This window comes from Phycodurus eques, chromosome 9, assembly GCF_024500275.1.
Source record: "Phycodurus eques isolate BA_2022a chromosome 9, UOR_Pequ_1.1, whole genome shotgun sequence".
NCBI classification, from domain to species: Eukaryota; Metazoa; Chordata; class Actinopteri; order Syngnathiformes; family Syngnathidae; genus Phycodurus; species Phycodurus eques.
In genome coordinates this window covers 15,648,025-15,673,939 of record NC_084533.1, presented here as the reverse complement: position 1 = coordinate 15,673,939, position 25,915 = coordinate 15,648,025, and the positions used below count along the sequence as shown (strand labels likewise).

Below are 25,915 nucleotides of genomic sequence, written 5' to 3'. Positions count from 1 at the left end.
ACAACGTATCCCAACGGGCAGTTGTTTATGATTATCTATGTGTACAATAAAATAAAAAACCATCTGGCTACAATAATAACGTCTGCAACAATTTCTATTGAGTTCCTTGCATGATTGATTTGTTTTGCTTTATTCTTACATAAACACAGACCGGCTTCAACATTAGGGACACCTGCACAATGTAATGAGCCAATACAAGAGCTGTACAAAATAAAATGTACTATGTATTATGACTTTCACTACTAACAATGGTGAATGTATAATGCACCACATACTGATGAAACAACTAGAAAGCTCAAGATGTGATTTTATGCTGTCTCCGTACACTCATATGTACAACGCCACAATTCCAGCAGTACCTATGAAACGCCACTAGGTGCCAGTATCGCTCGGCAAGCACCTTCCTGTTCCCTCTCATTACGGATCGGTAGATGTTGTTAACATCTCTTTAGAGCAGTGCTTCAAGTCAAGTTTATCTGCGAAACCCCTCATCACAAAATTGTCTCAAAGGGCTACACAGGCCCACCGTTTAAAAATATCAGCGACATCCCCTGATCTAAACCCCCCAACATTTATTGAGGCAAGGCACATATTTTACATTGGAAAAAGTACATACAATGGCACCTTGAATTATGAGTTTAATTGGTTCCGTGACAAAGCTTGTAAATCAATTTATTTGTATATCATATCAATTACCCCACTGACATAAATTGAAAAGACATTATCCGTTCCCACCCCCCAAAACCACAATTTTGTTTTAAATCAAGAAAAACAGCAGTAATTGTATAAAAACATAAAAAAAGAAAGTGTAAAGAAAAAAAGCTGTTGTACATTGGGACAATCCAAAAGTCACTCAACTGTAGTGTTGTGTACAACCCTATTAGGGGCATCGCCTAACCTAGACATCAGAGCTTCACTTGGCCCAACAAGGTCAGTTAGTCTGCGTGTAAGTGTGACATTTGGCCTACTGTAGCTCCGTGCGAGTATTTTCATTTTGTATTTGTGTGTTTGACTGCTTGCCCCATTCAATAGATGGCTGAAAGTGCATCGGTGACTGTTGCTCTCCTTTTTTTTTTTTTTTTACTGCATTTCTAGTCCATTTTTGCAGCATTGAAGCACCCCTAAAATAAATCCCAGCATCCCAACCCCTAGACAGGCCCCTGCTGTAGAGGAACAAAAATAAAAAAAATTGTAGTACTTTGAAAAAAATTTTCAGACCAATTAAGTGAAACCTGATCATTTCCAGCGGCACAACGGATGCTCTCTCACAGTCCACTTATTGCTGTATGGGAATCACTACTTGAAAGAGTACCAACAAGTCAACCAACTGATGATCAACTAATTCCATACATGTGTTATTGGGTTGAGAAACCCCCGCACTGAACAAGTGACATCACAGTGTACCTTGAAGACATCCTGCGTGTCGTCCATGCAGTAGACCCTGACGTTGTACTCCAGCGTGGAGCAGTAGGCGTCGGAAAAGAGCACCAGCCTCAAGCGCTTGGCAGCACCCATGTGGAGAGACTCTCCCACCAAGGCGAAGGTGCCCAGCTGCTCAGAAAACAGCTGGCACGTCTCGGCCTCCAGCTGGCAATAATAGGGATCCGACGCCAGTTCCTCCCCCATTAACAGGACGTCCTGTAGGAGGTGAAGAGTACAAAAGGAAGGTGTCAAGGTCAAGAAAAGGTCAAGCAGCCATTTTATGTAAAGGATGAGGGGGTGTTGTTCTGGGGGGCTTTGGTGAGATTAAGGTCTTTAAGTTAATGTTACATTAGATAGTGGATATAAAAAATTCCATACACCCCTGTTCAAATGCCAGGTTTTTACCATCTGTGAGATGCCATTTGTGACCTAAAACCTGTACAACTCAACTGAAAAAAAAGAGAGAGGGGTTAGTTAAAATAAACAACTGTGATACTGCGGTGACACGTGTGCAAAAAAATTCACTAAAAGCCTACTAGAATACCTGAACATTATCTGGAGTTACCCAGAGGCACTTTAGATGGTGGGAGGCATTTCACATGAGTTTGAATGATTAATTTTGAACATAGCCACATCCCCAGTTATAAGAGGGTGTTCACACATATTTTGATTGAGTTGTACAGGTTATAGGTCACATTAATGGTGTAAATACAGTTTTAAAATGATTCATCTTGGTCACAATTTTCTATATCACAAAATCAGGGATTTGAACGGGGGTATGTAGACGTTTTATTTTGGACTGTGTTGTGTTGCCTCAAATGCCCCTTGCAGTGCATTTACACACAATCAAGACACATATCCTATAGAACACCATCAATGGAATAGATGGTTGACGCAAAAAGAGGTTTGGTAAAAATATTGGATTATTGACGGTTTTGGAGTTTGTTAAGCGAGAAGAAAACGTTTCAATTCCATGTACAAAACATCACTGTTGCCTTATCCTAAGGAGTGATAAAAACACGACAGCTGTACACGAATTCACTGCTACTGATTTTCCAATGAGAAAGCGGACAGATTTTAAAATGTCAGCAGGGCAGATGTGCCACAACAGCATCTCCTGTAATAATGATGGGACACTAAAAAAAAAAAAAAATAAAAACACCAGAGATCAGAACTAGTTTTATGAGACAACACTGCTCTCTCTATGCTAATTTGATGGGGACAAATTGGACTCAAGGTGACAATATTTCTCTGGAACTTCCATCATCCAGTTGACTGTCTCTTCCCATTGGCCACATCAGGCTGAGGCGAGCATTAATGGCTGCCAAACGGTCTGATTAATGGAACTGCACACCATCTACATCGATAGAATTAGTATTGACAATTCATTTGCTATGCAACAACAATAGAGTCTCACTTTTTCATCATCTTAATATTTCCTCGAGGTGTGGGACGGCTCAATTACGCCACTGAGTGCTCACTCTAGGAGCAATTCATTTCCCTTACGTCTGCTCCTGGATCCATTTCCTCTATCTTTCCGTACTCCTGGTTTAAATCGCTGAAACGACACTCTCCTTTCTTTGTCCACTTTCCTCCAGTGGTGGTTGTGCAGTTGGGCTAAATTTGGTTGAATTGATCATTAAAAGTGCAGGTGAAACCCCTGCCTCAGGCAGACCAATCCATTCCACAGACAGCCCACTGCTACCACACGTGGCAAAGGTGAATTATTTATGCACAGTACTGTATTAAAAAAAATGAGAAGCACTCCTAATACCCCAAATCCAACCATGCAGTCTTTCTAATCTCTGGATTGTTGAGATGGGTCTAAAGCCTCAAACCATGAAACAAACCATGTTTGTAGATGCTCAAAAGTTCTCACCAACTTCATCCTCTAATTTCAGATTTCATGGCTAGACAGACGGGGAGGGATCTCCACCTCCAACAGTAATTAAAAGCAGAAATAGCCAAGAAGGACTAAAAGTACTTTGAAGAAAGCAATTTCTGAGAAACGCGTTGCCTGGCAACTACTGAGCGGGAAAGGTTTTGTTTGAGCGCAACAAGAAAACTTTCTTGTGGTCAACTGTTGGGCACTATCAGACAGCAGATGCTACTGCACCAGGTTAAAGACTCTGTGGTGTATTTCCATTAAGGCCCAACGGTTGGTGTTATTGTGCCATCTCACCTCCCAAGCGCCCTCGTATGTCTGCTTCTTGAGGCGGACGGCCCAGTTATCAAGGCAAGCGTCAGAGCAGTGGTCCATGCTCAGGATAACGGGGCGGCTCAGGACCACCCCCGGAGGCCCGCAACTCACAACGGGGCTGAGCAGGGTTTGGCAGCCAGCCAGGGGTAACCTACACCAGTCAGGGGAGAAGGGGGCATTAAGCATAATGAAAAGTGTTCGCTGGTGTTATTAGTGTGAATATACTGGTCTCGTTAAGGTAGCATGTGACACTGTCACTTCTGCAAATTAGCTGGCTGCATAATGAAGGTTGTGAGTTGTCGCACACTCTTAGCATGCTCGTGACTATACGCCATAGGCTAGATTTACAGCAGTGTTTACAAACAATTTGACATCATCTATGGGCACTTTATTTACTTACCTTAAATCCTCTTTTTTCTGAACGGTGAGATAAATCTCATAGATCTTGCCTCTGGGAATGGCCTCTGGAGGAATGAGCAGACTGATTCCTAATGCAAAAAACAAAAGGTAGAGAGAGAGGTAGTGAGAAGAAGGCGGCTCGTTTATTCACTAAGAGGGGGTGAGCCTCGACAAAACTGTATGGCTACGCAAACAGCGAAACAAATTTAATGTGAAGGTCATAAGCAGTTTGAGCCGCGTACAGTAGATACAAATCTCTGCACAGGCAGCCGAGGTCCTGCACGTCTCATGTGGTTGACAATTAGCAGAGACAAAAGCGTGTGCTGCATTGCAGTTGTAATGTGTTCTGCCTGCCGCAAAGTAGATAATTGCGACCAAGGAACAGAATACTCCGGGAGAATCCTTGCATCCCCATGAGAGAGGGGAAATGCACCTCAGAGGAAAAAGAAGCATTGTGGCATTGTGAAGCCACAATTCCCCACTTCGAATTCTATTTAAAGCAGTGTACAAAAATGTGACACAAAAGTGTGAGGGTTGCAAAAAGTCTTATCTGTTGAATCAGGTGAGTCTGCTTTAAATGCTCACAGCCCTGTAAGGATCTATAAACTCCATCTCCAATGTGCCTCAAATAAATGAGCTCAGGCAAAAATAGGTTAAAGAATTATACGGCTCTGCTCTGACTCAGTAAAAATTGTGTTTTTGTGTCCCACACAGAGATGATGCATTGTATAGCCCACATGACTTTAAGTTAACCCATGAATAAAACATTGAGTGAAAACCAGAGCTCTCAGAGTGCAACCCTCCGCAAAGGCTTAAAGGTTTGTCACCTGTAAAACCAAAGTGTGAGCAGCTCAAGATCTACGATCCTAATAGCTAAAAGGAACTAATTTCTTACAGGGGCTGTATGAGTACAACAATTTAATTTACCAGTGATAGACACGTGGAACTAAATTTAAATGAATGCCAAATATGCATCCTGAATGTGATTCGGATTGCACTAAGCATTCACAAACAAGAGAAAACGACCCGGAATATTACCTCTTTTACCCATAAAAGACAACTAAATTTAATGAAAACATCATTGAAATAATACCTAGCCATTAGGGATGGGCATACTAACCAACGGATCATTATTTATAAATAATAAACATTAAGAATTCTGTTGTGTAGAGTTGGCTGGTGATTAATCACCGTTTGAAGCAAAACTGGGTGCACTACAGAGGTGCCATTGTTTCAGTCTCTAATAGTTTGCTGTCTAAGAAGAACATGTTATATATATATATATATATATATATATATATATATATATAAATGATTGGTAAGTTTCCCCATAGTTCAAGTAAATTTAGCCAAATATCCATCGTTAATAGCCATTTTAAATATATACAGTTCAGAAAAATAATAATGCCAAGTAGGAATAAGTGCTGTGGATATTTTCGAATCTTTAGTGGACTTTGCCTGTGCATTTAGCACATACTTGTAGCCCAGCTTGTGATTCACTGACTGAAAGTCGTAACTGGAATAATTTGTTCTCGGTTTTATTATTAGAATCTCTCAGAGTACATTTCATTTGGTACAAAGTCTTCATTATACTGTTAAAGAGAATGTTCAGTGCTGTGATAATAGGCTAATCATGGGCTGCAGCGTGGCCTTTAAAGGTTGCAAATAAGATTGACAAAAGAAATGCCTGTATATAAAAAATAAACGACTACAGAGTTTCAGCAGCAATTTATCTTTACCCCCAAATAAACAGACATTTATCCATGCATTTTATATGGCGCTTATCGTCATTAGTGTCGCGGGTGAGCTGGAGTCTATTCCAGCTGACCTTGGGCGAGTGGTGGGGTGAAGCTTGGATTGGTCGCCAGCCCAAAAACAAACACTTCACCTCAATAGCTTTCTTTTGAGTTCGATTAAGCCATTATTGCCTTCAGAGAAAGACCCTGTTTGAAGGGCAAGAGGCAAAAGAAAAAGATGTACTTCCACAAGGATGTCATGTTGTTGAGATGGAAATTTCCCAGATAGACAAGAAAAAGGACAGATAGATAGAAAGATAGATAAGAGTAGATAGATACATAGACAGAATGACAGACAACACTCAGATAGCTAGCTAGCTAGGTAGATTATTCATCCCGATTTATTCATCCCGAGCAGCAATATTCACAATTACAACAAAAAATAGGAACAAACAACAAAGTACAAATGCAGCATTTGAGGGGGGACCCAAGGAAAATGAACATCTAAGAAGAAAAAAAAAATTAAAAAAAAGGAGACATACTTTAACTTGTTGCCCGTTTGGCTGTGGCAAGTAATAAACAAAAAAAGTACAGTATAAGTATAGACCCATTATGCCACATCAGTAGTCCTTCAACAAGTGCAAGGGGAACATATTGTAAGGACAGGGCATATATAATGACAAGCTGATGAATTAAATACACACCCTATGTATTTAGCATGCAAAATAACTGCTCATATGCGATGACTGTGATAATACAGTGGGGTTGCTGTGGTGACACCTCCTCTGCTAATGTGAATTGAAGTCACCATGGTTACCAGGTGGCGAAGGGACTCAACAGACCACATGCCCGAGTGTTCTTGGAATCACAAGAGCTATTAGATCTGTTTTTTTTGTTTGTTTTTTTACTACTGTTTCTTGATCAAAGGAACATTAATGAATAATTAATTACTATTTAAAATTGTTTTTGAATGGCATGGGAGACGCTCATGGAATGTTCTGAACACCTGCTTACGTACTAGTGTCGTTATGAGCAGAATTAACTCGCCCAGAAGCGGTGCCATCGCTAAGGTTTGCCCAGCTGAGTTTCCTGTACCTTAGTGCAACCCATTTGATTCCGGTTGCTTCAAAACAAGTTATTCCACACAATTGACCAAATTCTGAAGGATCGGTTAATTGGTTACTAAGCTCATGTGGAATTTATACACAAGTTATAAACCGGTAGGGCTCCAGAAAAAGGAAAGGGGGATCCCTCCATCTGTGGCCCCCTCTTAAGGTTTTTTCGCCTCTCCCCAAACAGGGTTTGGAGTTTTTCCTTGCCCGATTGGGAGGTTTAGATTAGGAAATGTCGTCAATCTTTGTCAACTATCGGTTGGGGAAGCCCTTTGAGATTATTTTGTGATTAAGGGCTACATACAGTAAATAAACATGACTTGATTTATCGCAGGAGATATGTTCCAGGCCCACCAGGAGTAAGTGAAAATCTGCAATCCCGCATCGCGAGACCATATTCAAAGAAATACATATTTTTAACCCCACCGACACACTTTAAACACAGTTAAACTTATTAAAAATTAAAATGTTTAAATACATAGCAGACATATTTGAACACAAAAAAATGCAAGTATAAAGTTTAAAAGGATAAAAGGTATTGTAGTATGTGTGTGTTATAAAGTATACAGCGCATGCAAGGGCCTTCAAGAGGCTGAGCCTGGTGGGGTGGAATGTGACTGTGACGAGTCTATGTGTGAGTGTCTACGCGTGAGCTGTGACCGACGGGAGCACCTGTGTGAGGCTGCTCATTGTGTTTTTGTTTTACTGTTGTTCTCTAGGGCTTCAATAAACGACTGAAAAGCGCATCTGCGACTGTGGCTCTAACTTCCCACATTCAAAGACATCACAGTAGAAAAAAAAATTAAAAAATGTAAAAATATGATAAGACCCAGATTTTCACAATATAGCAGGGATTTTTGCGAAAGACAGATGTTTCACCCCAAAAATTCTTGAAATAGTGAGGGCACGAACGGTGAACAGCGATACAGAAGGAGAACACTAAACGAAAGAAAAACTCACCAGTGTTAGGAATTGTCAGCCTGCCGCCCAGGAAGTTGAAGGTGCCATAGGAAGTGTTGGCCACATCACGGGACAGCGTTTTAAAGTAGCTCTGAGTGGACAGCCTGCTCACGAAGTCTGCTGGGTCCGAATTGAGCTTCCCATTGTGCAGCGTGTGTGAGCCTTTGGGAAGCGGGTCCAGCAGAGGCCCGTTGGTCATTGAAAACTTACCAGTGGCATCGTGTCGAGACCGCAGGGTGCCCTGGTAACTAGTGGTGGTGGTGGTTAGATCTGGCTGGATGGTAAGCAAATGAGAATTCTCTGTTTGGATGATAAAACACGAAGAGAGAGAAAACAATGAGTGGTGAGAGCGGAGCTGATAGCTCACACAGACAGACCTCACACACTCTAATGCTGTCAAAACACCATGAAAACTGACAGAAAAACAGGAAAGACACATGGCACTGAGAAAGACACTCACAATGCACAAACACCCGAGCCTGTTGACAGCCCTCCTCTCCTCCTCTCTGTCTATTCTTCAGCAGCTAAACCAATTACGGTAATACCAAACAACTCTGATACAGTTTACAATATTGTTTTTCATAGTGAATCACAAATGCACCAGCCTACTTTTCCATCTCCATCTAAGACAGACAGTTGTATTTCTATTACTGGTGAGTAAACCTCACAGCCACACACGGACAGTGAGAAAAAGTAGATCTTGACAATGAGGTGATGGCAAAACAAGCACTGTCAGCCAACTTAATAAACACACACACATCTTAGATTTAGTGTGAACCACTGCAAACACATCCAACTGGGGAAGACACACATCTTTAAAGCCACGTTTCCAACAAGCAATACAGTTGAATCCAGCTTGCCATTGTACCGGTTGGTAATCTAAATCCCGATTTCCCTAAACGGTGGGATGATAGGAGGCCGATAGCTGCATTAGCGACACAAAAGGTGTGAGGTCATATAAATGAGAGACACATAGCTAAACTGAATTCAGTCCTTTTAGGCTGGAGTTACACTACATGGTTTAAATGATACCATTCCAATTTATTTTTCTCATAAATACATCAAGGCGCAGGGGCGGTGAAGACTGGTTAGGATATCTGCCTCACAGTTCTGGGGACCGGGGTTCAAATCCCGGCCCCGCCTGTGTGGAATTTGTCTGGGCTGGTTTTCTCCGGGCACTCCGGTTTCCTCCCACATCCCAAAAACATGCGTGGTAGGTTGATTGAAGACTCTAAATTGCCCGTAGGTGTGAATGTGAGTGCGAATGATTGTTTGTTTCTATGTCCCCTGCGATTGGCTGGCGACCGGTTCAGGGTGTACCCCGTCTTCCGCCCGAAGATAGCTGGGATAGGCTCCAGCAGCCCACGGACCTTGTGAGGATAAAGCGGTACAGAAAATGGATGGATGTAGAAGTACACAAACAGCATTTTTGTTTTTACTTTCCTTCATCATAAGAACCGTTGACAATTTGTTTGAAGTGCATGAGGAGTTACAAAAATTTGTGTCCTCCAATAACATGGACATATTTAACGTCGTTAATAGTGTTGCAAACACACGTCGGCTTGGACAAGAGGCCGTTGACGTGCTTTGCCAAGGCTTCATCAACAAGTGAGTAAGTTGGCCTATTAACTTGGGGATTTTGTATGACGGACAAACATAGTATAATATGAAAATTTGTGAGTGAGTTGATTTTTGTGGAAAAATGAACAACAGGAATTCATGTAGGTTTGCTGTTCAGCAGTTTTGTGCCATCTTTGAATGTTAATTTTTATGCGCAAAATCCCTTTACAATGGAATAAAAAGAAATCACAGTTTGTGGTTATTTTGTTGTTCACTTCAAACCCTTTGTTGGTGAAGAGTGGCTCCTTTATATATGCATTTGAGGATGGATATGGTGATTTACATTGGTTCAATAAAAATAATAATTAAAAAAACAGACATGCATGTATTCTGTCTATATTCAAAATGGTATTTTGGGGGGTTAGGAAGTGGTCCTAGTTGTCCTAGAATATGGTTAGGATGTGCACGGTTCTATGTGGCCCCCTGGTAGTGCTGATGAAAAATTGTGGCCCCCACCATCATTTAGGTTGCCCATCCCTGCTGTATATAGATAAAAATCACATAAATCTGGGCCGGAAGAAGTACATTCACCCGTACTGCATCATTGCAAAATCGATGTCAACTGCATGTTAATGGTGTACGGTGGTAAATCAAAGCTATAGCGAGCCATTAAATAGGGATAAAGATGGCCAAATTACAAACTAGTTATGTTTACAGCTCTGTAATTGTTTACTTGTGTTTTGGGAGTGTGTGCATGCCGGTTCTTTTAGGTGTTCAGTTAATATGAGCAGAATGATATCGGATGTAGGTTACTTGAAACTAGATCTAGTAATAGACAGTACAATATTGGATTTTCCCACTTAATCAAAATTGGGCATGCAGCATGATTCCAGCCTTGGTGAATTGACAGGAACCCTTTCTGGTATTAAGGGGCCTCAGTCAATGCAATACATTTAAACCGATTTGCATTGCACAGGTTAAGTGTATGACGCCATGAGCTGGAAGCAAACCAAACTGAGATCATCTTAGGAAGTTGAGTGAGCTTGCAGATGTCTCTGAGTTCTTTTGGAGTGTTCACATATTCACTAAAATAATGACAAATCACTCTGGGTTTATTTGGAAAGCTAAACTAGACCAAGTCAGAAAACGTAGAGTACGCTGTAAACCTCTAATGAATTCAACTAATAGGAAGGGGACACAATCTTTATCCACGGACCTTTATTTAAAAGGGTTTGTTTTGTGTTATTTACATTCTTGTTATTTCAAGTAACAAATTTCTGTCAACCTGTCAACAGTGTGGCGAGCTCCATTCGGCATCACTCGTTTGTACATCAAGGAATAAAAAAGAGGCAGGCTACTTAAGTTTAAAATTCCTTAACTTACTAAGGTACTTTTTACACCTTTTGATATGTACACTCTCCTGAACTGAATGGTATCCCTTGGTGGAAACGTGGCCTAAGGATACATATTGATGAGTGCGGCACTGTCACAGCGGGTAGACAGACCGATGAACGCACAGAGGAAAGTAAAACAAAGAACAGTGTCCTACTGCTGTGGGTGAGGGGCCTGCGTGGCCGTGGCGCCCACACACCTGGCTTGCTGGGCTTGATGCCCATCGGCTGGAACCCAGTAGTGAGAATGGAGGAGTCTGCCACATCGGCATCCAGACCTCCCTTCTTACGCCGGTAGACCAGAACCACGATGATGAGCAGCAGGGTCAGACACAGAGCCACAGCCACCATGCCCACGTACAGCGCCACGTCCTCCGCTCTGCTCACGGCTGTAAGAAGAAAAAAGAAAAAGAAAAGAACAGCCCTGGAATTATTTACAAACAAATAAAGCCTCACTCAGGTGGAGCATGGAAATACCCGTGGTTTCCTGCAACGTGTTTTATTACCTGCTGTGTAAAGGTCTCAATTCGTTTAATCGAATAAAATCAGTTATGACATTGGGTGCTTTAACGCTGCTTGACATCCCTGAAGGTTTCACACAGAGTTAAGAGAATGCATTTGCAAATATTATGCAATCGTCCTGATATAAATGGCTTGACTTTTATTTAAATTTGTAGACAATTCAAAAGAATACAGGTTATCCCTTTCTTCTTCCCCTCATTCCTGCCCTGGATAAATATTCATGAATGTTCTCTTACTTCTTTGTCTTTTTCTCTCGGAACACAACAACACCCCGAAAGAGAGAAAGTGGATTTGCCCATGATATTCAAAAGTCTCTTATAGAATATACTTGTCTTTCAAAAGCATGGTAACTGCATACAGTATGGAGATGACAACTGCGCCCAGACAAACATTCATACATTTGTGTGCGCGTCCTGCAGGAGAATAGGATTTGCTATGGCTGTCTTTCGACAGCTGGAGGACTTTCATGGCGGGGGTGGAAGATGTTCCTGAGGCCTTTGTGGAGGGCATTGTCCCAGGTATCCACGGGGGCGTAATACTGTCAAGTGAACACAGTCAAAAGGGGGACACATTCAAGCACGGCCGAATCCTTTCAAGAATGGAGAACATCGGCAAAGGTTAAAACACGGCTAGTGGATCTGTGATGAGTTGATGACAGAAGGACAAGGACAGAAAAAGGATTACAATTCACACCAGAGACAGCAAAAATAAAATAATAAAAGGGCAACGAAACAAGACAGCATTCAACAGTGACTAACATGATGTGATTTACTTGCCCAAAGATTTGAAAGAATTGGTGTAAGAATGAACAAGATCATCATTACATATTATGACACATTTTAAAGACACAGTGGGGTTTTTCCACTACTCTGAATGCCTACTGCTTCTCAGGAACTAAAAGCTGCATGCTGAAAGGACACATTTGACACATTTTAATTGGTGTTAGTTAATCTGAGGATTGAAAATCTATACATTAGGGGACTTGTAACAATCAGGTTCATAAAAATCTAACTACTGCACAGTATATATCACTTTATGATCATTTTGACATTTGTTACATCATAAGATTTTTCGTGTTCTCCTGCATGCCCCGTTTAAAGTGTGTAGCAAAAAAATAAAACATGTTTTATAATGGCATGTTTATAATGAGCATTTCCATTCACAGACAGAACTGCCCTTCAAAACGTACTTTCATGACCGCGAGGATGACAATCATCGTTATTTTGTTCAGGTTAACCAAGTACAGACAACTCGGATGATGAATATGTTTTTGTGTACATGTTCCATTTTTGCTGAACTGAATCTAATGGATCAATTAAATGTATGAATTGTGCTGATTGTAAAGTAAAAGTGTAATAGCATCATGAGGTGTGCATAATCAGATTACATGATCTAATCTACATTAATCATTACAAACTGAGGGAAGATAAATGTTTCATTAGTATCCATTCATCATTCGAAGAACAGATTGATAGAGACATTGTTAAATGTTGATATTGAAGCATTATTACATACATACATAAACATGTCCTTGTCCAGACAATCAGAAATGTTACACATTTCAAAACATAGACAAACAATATACGGCGATTTACGTTTTGTAGTGATAAGGCTAACATTTGAGGATACGAAGCTTTGAATGACAAAAACAAACGTGGATACTAATGTTATCTTATGGTGTTGCCTTACCTTATCTGTGGGCACAGCAGTATTACACACCACCTCCTTACTCCCTCAGGGAATAAGCAATGTTCTTTAACCAAAACTAAGCTAGCTAAACCTCTCACCTCCTACAGTTTTGTGTCCAAAAAGAGAGAAGAGGCTACACCTCTCATCAAATCCTCAAAAGTCAATAGTCAGGGTGAGTCAAAGCCGGGAAAAAGGCAATGCTGTGGTATTTGTACTTGTGATGCTCCAGTCTACTGAGAGATGAGCAGACACAATACAAGGCTTGTCAGCTAACTACTAATTGGATAAACATAGCCTTGGACTGGCTGCTTGGCTGTTTGTTTACTTTTTAAGGGCAAACCAAAGGCACCAAGCAAACGTCCGATGCAAAGATCCAGTATCTCCCGCATGTACTATTCTCAAAGCCAAACAGTCTGTCAATCAGCTAAGGGTCCCTGGTCCGCCTTTCACATTCCGTCAGTATTCTAGGGCCCTTATCGGAGAATCAGCGAGTGAACTTTTATCTGCCCGCCAGGTGTCACAGCCAAACGATCCCAATGCTCACTTACAATCCTGACCAGCATCAGCACTCAGCTCCTCCCGGCCCCGCACATTGATTTGGCTGATGCCAGTCAATAAGAAAGAGGGCATTTATCACACTTTAATTGACAGTTAATCAGGCTATATAATTGGATGGGCTTCATGTTCATTCAAAGATGCACCCCCAATCTCTCTTTTACACATTTATGTCATTCCATCATTCATTGCTACTTCATCAAATTGCTACTATAGAACTTTTGATTCAATGTGCGTGACCTCGCTTTATGATGGATGCCCATCTGTGAGGAGTGTCAAAAGACCTCAGGCCAATCATTGTACTTTAAGATCAGAAGCTGAGACTGACTGCTTAGGGATTCCTTTTTGAGATAGGCTCATAATTCATCTCGTCAGTGGGCACCAAACCCGAAGTTCTTCTGGCACTGGCATTCGCACCTGTTAGGCCTGCTCTTGCTATGATAAATAAAAAATATTTGCAGCCCCCTGTGCCTCTTCCTAGGGTGTTTATCATGAGCCCTGGGAATATATTTCATCCCATGGCCATTCCGAGTCACCCGGCTGAAGATGAATCACACTGGAGTTCTTCAGGTCAGGGATATGTGGCTAGTAAAAAGTGAACGTGACCATTACTGTCGTCACAATACAGTCATCCTATCCCTCAGCAAAGCCCTGGTGAAATATGGGCCTGAACAAATGGTCATCCATTTTTCATACCACCTCTAACCCCGCAGTGACAAACAAAATCATGACAAAAACATTAGATGTTGTTCCACCAAATTAACCCTCAAAGCAAAGGGAGATGATGAGTTTGATCTTATCAACCAAAACAGGATCCTGCAGCAAATCAAGTTTATTACCGTCATCACAATCATGCAGCTGGAGTTTTTTATTTATGACATCATAATCTCCTGCATTTCTCCCACTATCCTTTCTGTGCCCTTTGCCACCTGTCTGCCATTTTGGCAATGTGCCAACATCTTTATCATTTTCAGAGTGTACATTGCTTATAAAAAGGACAAGGTCTGTTTGTTTTTGAGAGATGCCACACAAAAGTAATTGCAGCACATTTATTCTCCTGTAACACCCAAAAGAATACCCTCATTGAGCATTCTGTAATTTCTTGTGTATAATATACTCGAGTATAATGTGCACCCCACAAATTCAGGAAAACCCTTCTACCTATGTATAATGCGCATCATTGATAGGCTGCTATTTCTATGCTCAAAACAAAGTATTATCCGTATTTCATTCAGTTTTGCAAACAAAAATCCAGCTCTTTTTTTGTACTGTATCATATATAAATTTGTAACAATTGACATTATGTAACATATTGGAACTAGAGTACAGTGGAGCTTCGATATAATGGACTAATAGGGACGGGGGTGGGGGGTCGTCCGTTATAGCTGATTGTCCTTTACATTGAAGCACTTTTTTTTTTTTTGTGGCCATATGCGCCCATAATACTACACAGTACAAAATTGTTTTGTGTTTTTTTTTCGTGGACTAAAACACCCACTACAGTACAAAGTTATTGTAAAGAAATATAAAAAAGCTAGAAAATGTTAGAAACCTTAACATGACCCCCACATAGGCATGGGAGGAACGTCTTATGGAGTTAGATCTAGTCATATTGTACATCTGTGACCCTGAAATACGTCAGTCCCATTCTCTGCCTGCATTGCGCCACAGTGCCAGTAAACAACAGTGGCCAATTCTGGAACTAACAGACTTTGTGAACAGCAATTTAAGTAACAAATGAAACTATTTGTGGACATATTGTTCGGCCCCAACAGTCCGTTTTATCAAGATATCCGTTATATCGGGGTCCGTTATATTGAGGTTCTACTATACACCTTTTTCACAAACCCGAGGTACTGGTATGTTTATACAATGTGAAATAATTTTTAAAATATTCCTTATACCTATGTATAACGCACGGTCTCAATGTTTGCCAAATTTTTTTTGGGAAAAAAAGCGCATAATACACGAGAAACTACGGTATGCCTTTTCTATCTTAATGAGGGAGATTAGAGCTGTGTGGAAGGTCCTCTGACAAAGGACATCCTTTGTTGCAGTCTGTATTTGTATTGTTGGATTACACTAAATGAGAAGGGTGCCTTTTGTTTCAGGGGGAAGTTTTCCAGCTCAGCTAATAGCGCACAAACATGGTTGAAGTATGGGAGTTGCTGAATAGCCAAAACCATTTTGCTAATTTGCCTATTCTCAAACTTCACACTGCCATCGTCTATTGGAACACATATGGTAAGAGCAGATTGGCCTTCTTGAGAGGTGTGTGCAAATACAGTCACTCTGGATATGTGTGTGTTATGAACAATGACTGGCTATCTTTGTGTGCACGCCTCTCTGGGGAAGAGCAGCTGACCTTTGATGATGGGCCGAGTGATGCTTCCTGGTTCTCTGCGGCAGACTTGGCGATGTTTGAGACATGCACATGCATGCGGAAAGACACACACAGGAGGCTTATGCATATGCAGTGCACGTCCACATGTGCGCGGCCCCCTGCCCACGTGCCTTCCATGTATCGGCCCATCCAATTGTGCCAATCAGCATGAGATAAATTCATTCAGTTTACTAATTCACTTGCCCATGTCAATTAAATCCACATTAAAAGACAGTGTTTACCAAGCAACAACAAAGATGATTTATAACCATTTCTCTCTGCATCTTGAGACTAGTGAGTGGATGGGAAACAGTCTTCAAGGCAGTTTTATGTTGGAAAATATATTAAATGAAATGAATGGACAAAATGTGCATTGTAAATTATGGCAAGTCAGAACTGTGATATTGAAAGCAATTTCTTTAATTTCTCTCACAGGATAAATAAAGTATATCTAACGAAACTATACCCGTAAAAGGAGCGTAAGATATCATAAGTAATGACAGCTCTATGTGTAAAAATCTATAAAGTATTTCAAAGGAGTTTTACTGTATCATATGGAAAATTTACTTTTTAATTGCCTTTATACAAATACAGTCGTGCATTGAGATATGACTGACCCGACTTAAAGGTTTTTCCAGATATGAGCAATCTTTCAGCGGATTATTTGCTTTTACTTGCAAGCAAAAACTTGAGATACAAGTGCTGCATGGTGGCAATGAACTCAGCTCAACTCAGTTTGAAACAAGCAGCTGTTCGGTAGATAGTGAACAATTCTTAAAAAAAAAAAGGGGCTTCAGCTTGTTTATTGCCACTCTAAGTTGAAGTTTACTGTCAAACTAAACATCCATCCATCGTTCCATTTTCTGAGCCGCTTCTCCTCACTAGGGTCCCGGGCGTGCTGGAGCCTATCCCAGCTATCATCGGACAGGAGGCGGGGTACACCCTGAACTGATTGCCAGCCAATCGCAGGGTACATACAAACAAACAACCATTCGCATTCACATTTATACCTACGGGCAATTTAGAGTTGTCAATTAACCTACCATGCATGTTTTTGGGATGTGGGAGGAAACCGGAGTGCCCCGGAGAAAACCCACGCAGGCACGGGGAGAACAAGCAAACTCCACACAGGCGGGGCCGGGGATTGAACCCCGGTCCTCAGAACTGTGAGGCAGACGTTCTAGGCAGACGTTCTAACCAGTCGTCCACCGTGCTGCCCCAACTAAACGTAAAAAAAACTAATTATACACTGTGTATTTAAAACAATATAGGTTTAGCTTTTGTAAATCAGTTTAGCTTAATGCTAACAAATAATCCAAAACACCACAGGCAGGCTAACAAATAATATTGTTGTCGCGGTGTTATAACCTTGTAAGCAATTTAAAAACAAACACTGGGGCAACACGTGGACAGATAATATAACAATACTTACACACATATACTTTCTTACTAACTACTTACTAATATTACTGTGGCTTAGAGAGGTGTAACTTGTGATCGTCTCCATATACTGTATTTCCGCATAACTGTATTATACTGCTGCCAGGAGTCCAAGGCATGTACACTAGAACGAGCAGCACAATGCCCATCTAATTGAAGCAAAACATGTAAAGTACAATATTAGATATTAGAGTGCTATTTCTAGGGTGAGAAGCTCGGTCATCCGGGAGGATCTCAGAGTAGAGTCGCTGCTCCTCCACATCGAGACGAGCCAGAGGAGGTGGCTGGGGCATCTGATTCGGATGCCTCCCGGACGCCTCCCTGGTGAGGTGTCCCATTGGGAGGAGACCCCAGGGACGACCCAGGACACGCTGGAGAGACTACGTCCTTCGGCTGGCCTGGGAACGCCTCGGGATCCCCCCGGAAGAGCTGGATGAAGTGGCTGGGGAGAGGGAAGTCTGGGCGTCCCTGCTAAAGCTACTGCCCCCGCGACCCGACCTAGTAGAAAATGGATGGATGGATGGATGGAGTGCTATTTTTCTCATCAAAAACAAACGCATTACAAAAATGTTTTTTTTTTTTTTTTTTTTTTTTGGGAGGCTGGAATCGATTTTCATTCATTTCAATGGGAAAAGATGTTTTGAAATATGAGTGTTTGAATTACAAGCATAGTCATGGAATGAAATAAACTCATATCTCAAAGCACCCCTGTAGTGGGTCTTAGCAAATAGTTTTTTATGGGGAGGGCATCTTGCTGGCCCCCCAGCAATGATGCGCTGTGCGGCCACACGTGTCGCAGATGCCAAAATCCGTCACTGATTATTGGGTGGGGTGGGGGCTGGCTCACTTGCATGAGACAAGACTGTATCACACATATGGTTTTAAGACACCTGGGAACTGTTTCAAATTGTGAAAAAATGTCACCTTTAACGTCCCACAAGCAATTTAATTCAATGAAAGAACATCCGTCTCAGTAATTTTAATTTTAACCCTATGCAATTACAGTAGTTTACTGATCATTTGTTTAGTTCTAAAACATCTTCCTAAAGGACATGAATATTCAATATGCTGGCTGTAACAAAATTTTGTCATAGTGAGACATTGTTTTATGCAAAGCACAAACAGGTATTACACACAGGCATGGAGAGAACACCATGGTGCATGCAGCACATATGTTTGTTTGAATCAAGAGAGATGATTTCTTTTTCTGCTCTATTATTTGGTCAGAAGGCATCACAACATCAGTGTGAGTGAACATATATTACTGCAGCAGAGAGCATTGCACCAGTGTTAATTACTATTGTTAGTAGTCACGCTCTTAAAGCAATGTGCCAGGTGCATTGAGATATCTCTCAGCTGACTCCTTTTTATCATGAATGTACAGTACACATCAGAAGGTAGCTGGGATTCTTTTATGTCATGTTCATCACAGACACGGTGTTTCAATAAAGCCACATGCTGCAGTGTTAATTAAAAAGTACAAATCGAGTGAAAAAGCACTCACTGGGCCTGCACCACTGTCATGAATTATATTTTAACGGAGCTTTCTGTTCGTTGGTTGGCACAGTTTGAAAGGCTTCAAGTTCATTACCCAAGGTTATTGGACGAGGTGCTGTCACAAAGGTATTTCTAAACATTCTACTCTTGTGGGGAAATGGAGTACTGAAAATATTAGCAGCACCTCACATTATGATGTATTTGGGTGTACTTGAAAGCCTGTATGACAATTTTCAACAAAGAATTATCTTTTGTAAAGGTGGAATTAGATTTAAATACTTCATTGTATCACATTAAACTATGAGTGTACCTAAAGAAGCAAATGACTGCATGTTTAGTGACTTGCCTTTCATGTGAACATTCATCCATTCATTTTCTGAGCCGCTTCTCCTCACTAGGGTCGCGAGCGTGCTGCAGCCTATCCCAGCTATCATCGGGCCCCCAGGAGGTACACCCTGAACTGGTTGCCAGCCAATCGCAGGGCACACATAAACAAACAACCATTCGCACTCACATTCACACCTGCGGGCAATTTAAAGTTGTCAATTAACCTAGCATGCATGTTTTTGGGATGTGGGAGGAAACCGGAGTGCCCGGAGAAAACCCCCGCAGGCACGGGGAGAACATGCAAACTCCACACAGGCGGGGCCGGGGATTGAACCCTGGTCCTCAGAACTGTGAGGCAGACGTTCTAACCAGTTGATCACCGTGCCGCCTCATGTGAACATATTTTCATTAATGTTTTAGGTAATTATGAGCATATACTAAGAAGAGTGGGCTTTTAGCCTATGCTGTTTTTCTACCCTGGTTTTATTTGAGCCAATGCTTTGGCCTTGAAAACTCATAAGGGGCACTGGAGTTGTACATATTTTCTAGCCAAAGTGTATTAAATTTAAGTTCATTCAGCACTTAGTAGCCTTGGCATGCTCACAAACTTCTGGAGCCTACTAATTCTGTTCCATTGCATAATTTCCCTGAAACTCTCCAAGTGGCACAACTACAGTGCAGTTTGCAGTATGTGGGTGGTTGTACACTCACTCTGTGGGCACTGCTCGCTGGTGCAGTTAAGAGACTGAAGATCGAGCCCCTGGCAGTCCTTGCCTCCGGTGCCAGGTGATGGCTGGGTGCACTCCCTGCTCCTCCACATCGCACAGTCAGCCCCGCATGGTGACCACTTGCTCCATTCGCTCCAACCGCCATCCACTGTAAACACATATTCATGAAAAAGAAAACATGGTGAGGTGTTAATGTATTGCAATGTAATGTATTTGACTTCTGAATAATACAAAAATAAAAAAAGATGACTGATTGGAAAGTATGTTCAACAAATTAAATACAATATATATATATATACACACTGTATGTATAAAACGTTTGCATATTTTTTACAACATACAACGTAGCACTCATGTAAAATTAATGGGTATATTTGCATAAGACCTCCAACAGTGAGAAGAAAACTCTGTTGCCATCTTGTGCAAATCTACAGGCTCTAAAATGTAAACCTGTTGGGAAAGCACCAAGACATGCAAATCTACTTGCAAATGCTTAAATCCAAGCAGATGTACAGGCAACCTGAATATCTTTTTCCGTTTCTCTTTTTTTGTTTATTTAGTACATGGAAATAAGATGCAACCAAGCAAAACCTTAACGCTGAGTGAGTAGTTTAACTCTGTACAGCACATCCGTGTGAAATTTGCGCTTCCAATCTATTTGATGTACAGAAAAAAAACTTTGCCTGACGAAAGTTGGCGAGCTTACACCATAGACAGGCTAACAAAACTCACATTGATACTGCGGTAGTTACAAACTTTTAAATAACTTAAATTAGAACAAATGGTAGCAACACCTGCAGACAGATACAGTATAACAATACTCAGAGGCGTATATATTTTTTTGTCCTCTGTGGAAAAATTACTAATATTACTGCATGTTGAGTAGGTCTTCTGTGTTTCCTCATCAAATCTGTGTGTAGTATGTCTGTATGTAGTATGAGGTATGTCTATGCCTGTGTGTATTAAATTGCCCCCAGGTCGCCAAGACAGTCACACCAGACACACAATGCCCACTGAATCAAAGCATGAAATCATGATGCACAACTGTTTAATGCGTTACATTCTATTTAAATGTGTCATTACTGTACAGTGCTATGTTTCTTATTAAAAACAGGTGAGAAATTTTTTTTGGGGGGGAACTGGAACAGATTACTAGCATTTCATGTCATTTCACTCATAAAAGTACATTACAGCAGACAGTACATCCAAATATATAATAGGCCTATAGTATGAACATAGTTTTGAGAGTATACTGCTGTAGGATACAGTACAGCTTTAACACAAGCATAGGGTGTATCCATTTTCAACAAAAGGTGGGGGCTGGTGGCAAGGAGTGATATCGAATGACACGGCACCCGGCCCGGGGAAGGTTACCACAGGGCTAATAGGAAAAAGAGCCGTAATGAGCTCTCGTGGGGGGAGCAACACCAGTGTCTTGCTCTTCCTTGCCCCGAATGTATCAGTGGAAAGTACCGGGTGAAATTACTAAAATGACACACACACTAACACACTTCTATGACAGCAACAACTCTCTTCCTGGCTGACCCGAGGGCAAGGAAACGATAGCGCTCATTAATCCTAGCAATAAAGAGTACAGGGGACATGAACCCCAAAGTACGAGTCTGACCTAGTGCAGGTCAGAGGCTTTTGTTTATGAAGCATTAGTGCGACAAAGGGTGGGATAAAAATAACAGCCTATAGGATAACTACTCTGACTGATGATGTTATTTGGATTTGGTGGCAGCCCATGACTGAAAACTGGGTAGAAGCCGAGTTACAAGTGCGTGTGTGAACTAGGCCCTTTGCGTGACAACGCTACAAGCTCGCTTGTGTGTGTCCATAATTTGTGTATGTGTGCGTGTAGAGAGGTGGCTGTGAAGTTTTTGACCAGCTTGTTCAATAGAATTCTAGCGTGTGATTCTAGATGCCTGAGGAATGGAGGAAAAGTGTGCTGGTGCCCATTTTTAAGAGCCGATGACAGAGTACCCAGAGAGGAACTGTGGTACTGAATGCGGAAGTCTGGAGTGGCAGAGAAGTATGTTAGAATAATACAGGACATGTACGTGGGCAGCAGAACAGTGGTAAGGTGTGCTGTAGGTGTGACAGACGAATTTAAGGTGGAGGTGGGACTGCATCAGGGATCAGCCCTGAGCCCCTTCCTGTTTGCAGTGGTGATGGATAGGCTGACAGATGAGTTTAGACTGGAATCCCCGTAGAGCTAGAGGAAGACCAAAGAGAAGGTTGATGGATGTCGTGAGAGAAGACATGATGGCAGTTGGTGTTCGAGAGGAGGATGCAGGAGATAGGCTTACATGGAAAAAGGATGACGCACTGTCGCTACCCCTAAAGGGACAAACCGAAAGGAAAAGAAGAAGACAAACCAAAATAAATAAAATGTTAACATAAAATATGCATTTGCCCCAACCCTGCCTTTTCAAGTCATTATTTAAAGAGTGCATTTTTTAAGATTTGCATTGCTCTGTGGGTTTGTTGCATGCACATGACCATCCCATATGAAAGACAAGCTATGCTTGTTCTTGCAACCTTTCTCCTAAATATTTAATATGAATTTCAATCAATCGATAACAGTAATTCCTTATAAAGTGCATGAGGGTATTTAGTCAAGTGCTGCTGATTAAGATAATATATATTACAACCAAAACTTTAACATAAAATGAAATAAAATGTCTCCTGCATTCATGAGAATAATGCAGAAACTGCAAGAACCAAAGCAGCTCGGTTGCACATAATACTGCGGCGTGATTACAGAGGCAACTAGGAACGATTGTCAGAGTTTGTGTTTGTCTGACATCTGTATTTTTCCTCGAGCGAGAAAAGGAAGCCTCTTTTTAGGGAGAAGGGCCAGCAATTAATTGAGACACGATGTCTAAGAGGCCACTATTTGAAGAAATGTGGTCACTCAATACAGTGACAAGAAAAGTTCATTTCTCTTTAAAAATTTAAATTTAAAACCAAAACCGGACCTGTGCTTATTCCTTCCACAGTCTAAGAGAGGAATGTGATTATCCACAGTTTTTCATATAAAATCCCTAGGAAGAGATTGTTGGCGCAAGAGTGAAAGGCTGTGCAACTGATTTTCAATCACGCAGCACCGCAGGTTTGAGGTCAGGCCGGCTCCTGAGAAAGGACAGTAATCCAATAGCCCAGTGGCACGCCTCAATTTGAACATGTTGTCAAGAGGGAAAGGAAAAAAAGAATCCCGCCATTCTTTACAGGTGGAAGTCGGGTCTGGTTGAGGCTTTTGCTCCTCATAATGACAAAGGCTTCTGACTGTCATCGTCAGAGCTCATTGAAAACCTGTGGTTTGCGTGTCCTTGAGGGAAACATGGGCGCAAAGGGTCATCACTCAGTTCCTACAGTCCACGTGCACAGTAATCGTCCCCTAATCCCACCAACCTGACCAGAACAAGATAACCACAGAGCCATTGAGGTGGATGGGAGTTCAGCCCAGTGAAGTGACCGTTGCAACGTCACATAATTTTGAGAGTTTGATTTTCTATTGCTGGATAAATGGAAGTTGTAACTGACAACAGAACAAAGCAGACGTGTCTTCTTTATATTAATTAATACAGTGGAATAAGACAAGATGGTTGACTGAATGTGAGAAGAGCAGAGGGAGCCAAGGCAAATGGCACAGAATGATTGAAACAGCAATGGTCCAAGTCTGTCACCAGATGGCCTTTCAATGTGAACAAATATGTTTTTCTGTGCTATTAGCAACAACTTGTATTTGTTCTTTGGGTAAAAATGAATGTCTCCAGAAAACCTGCTTTCTAAAAAGAACTAGACACTTGCCCGCAGTGCACAAACAGCAAGCATATGGGTGCTGAGATGCATGTGTATATAACACGGCCTTGCGCACGCTTGCAAACAAACACGCACAAATACACTAGCCCCGAGTCTGTTTATTTTCCATCTAGTGGAATTCTCATGACTCCACTGGCAAGCCTGAGGGATTAGTACAATATTTGAATAATTCACCCAAGTTAGCAATCTTTTCATGTTGTTTGCATTCCTCTCTCACATACGGCAACAGCTTGATTCATTTGTATGAGTCAGGTGTCGCCACCATGCTTGGCTCCTATTATTTACAGTTGGCCCGGGTACTGCATATTTGCTGGAATGTGGCATTTTGCCCTGACTGTTGGCCCTGACCACAAAGTAGCACAGGAAGGGAGTCAACGAGAATGCATCAGGTGGAATGTACATTAATATTGCAAGTTTAATGGAAAGACGATAAAACAAAGTTTAGCCAAGTGTGCGCCACAAATGTTGTTCATGTTGTGCCTCAGCCTCCTCCTTGAGATCACTGGGCCCCTCCCAGGATGGTGCCCATCTGATCTGACAGACTGGACTCCCTCCGCCAACTCAAACACTTTGGGGACTTGGACCTTTCGAGCTTCACAAGAAAAAAGGTGTGAGTGTCCTTTCGCAAGGAGGACTCACTGAACAAGCTGCTGGGGAAGATGACAACCTGAAGAAGTCGAGTTGTGTAAGAAAATACCATTTCTACTGATGAATGTTGGTATTTTCATTAAAAAATATACCCGTGCAAGGACGGTGCAGATAACGTATATTCTTTTTATGTCAGCGGTTTCAAACTCAAATGGGTTTGTTCACCAGGGTATATTCACACACACAAACACAAAAGAGGCAAAGCAAATCCTAGAAGCGATCTATTTACTAATGGGGTAAAAACAAAAAACAGACGCAAGTTGTAACCACACATTGGCCAATACAAGCAGCTCCAAAATAAACTCTCTCTATGCAATAGCCTTCTGCTATACAATAAAACCCACATCACAAATGAATGAAAAAGGTGTTAAAAAGGCCTGAAGATGCCTCTCAAGTGATAGTAGAAAAGAGAGCATTACATTTAAGTACAAATGATTGACAATGTGCATCCGTGGAAAAATTTTGACCTTTTTTGAGAAATGATGGCAACTCCACTCTTGTAAGAGGACTTTCAAAAGAAAGCTACAAGGATGGTTTTAAAAGGCATTCTCCAAGTATGTAAGGATGTTTGCATGCTGGCCATGTCAGTGAATGTGACTCTGACATGCCTCCTTTGGTACTGTATGTCAAGGCAGGGCGATTCATGAATGCCTCGGTCGTACGATTGATGAATTAAAAGTGAGAATTCAGATGCACTTGGGTTCGTCACTGCCGGGCTGTGAGTGAGCTTGCTGACAAATGACGGTGCAGTCACTTCATCTCGGTGGACTCGGGAGGCATGTCCGTGAGTACACAGCCGAGCAGAGATGCCACTTGTGATTGGAAATAACAAACTTATCATGTCCATGGCTCTGGCGTGTTGGACTATGGCCTTGAGGGGAACCTGCTTCAGGTGCTGACAGCTGGACTTGTCTGAGACAGGTAACAAGCGAGTAGAGGACGCCTAGGTCGCCGGCTGTTGCCAGACCATAAGACTGACAGGGACGTGACAGAGAACCTTGTTGTTTTCGCACAATACTGGGGAACCTGCAGAGGTCAAACGTGAAATGTCTCAATCGACTTCAGCTCAATGCACATTGAAGGGATTACGTCACAAGTGTTTTGCTTTTTCTTTTGATTTCATTAATGTTTTTGGGGTTTGGTTCCAGCCCAGAAGCGTACCAGTGATGGCAAAGAGGTAAAGTGTAATAGTAAACATGAAATAGGAAACTGAAATTATTGTCACTAGACTTTACACCGATTGTATCAGGCTGATCGGTATCGGCCAATATTTAGCATTTCATGCTGATCGGCTTACATGGCATAATTCGCCGAGCCGATCAATGACGTCATTGATCGGCTCCACAAAAGACATTTACTCCCTATCGCCATCGTGCACAGTATATTTGAATCCAAAAGCTAGTTTATTTTTAGCCTTGTCGCGCGTCTTATGACGTAGTAATGGAAATATCTGACGGCCAATAAAGTTATTTACAAAAAACAAAATACAAAGAAACATGTCGGCGGTGTCGAACGGAC

General features: G+C 41.6%; 1 protein-coding gene across 1 annotated transcript in view; it reads right to left on the bottom strand.

Annotated features, from left to right (window-relative positions):
* Positions 1-25,915, bottom strand: part of unc5a (unc-5 netrin receptor A) — a 195,001-nt gene that overhangs the window by 30,973 nt on the left and 138,113 nt on the right. The window contains exons 6-11 of the mRNA XM_061686306.1: positions 19,905-20,069; positions 10,981-11,169; positions 7,830-8,129; positions 4,023-4,110; positions 3,605-3,773; positions 1,405-1,638 (exon numbers count right to left, since the gene is read on the bottom strand). Of these exons, the coding sequence (XP_061542290.1) occupies positions 1,405-1,638; positions 3,605-3,773; positions 4,023-4,110; positions 7,830-8,129; positions 10,981-11,169; positions 19,905-20,069 (1,145 nt within the window). The remainder of the gene's footprint in view (positions 1-1,404; positions 1,639-3,604; positions 3,774-4,022; positions 4,111-7,829; positions 8,130-10,980; positions 11,170-19,904; positions 20,070-25,915) is intronic.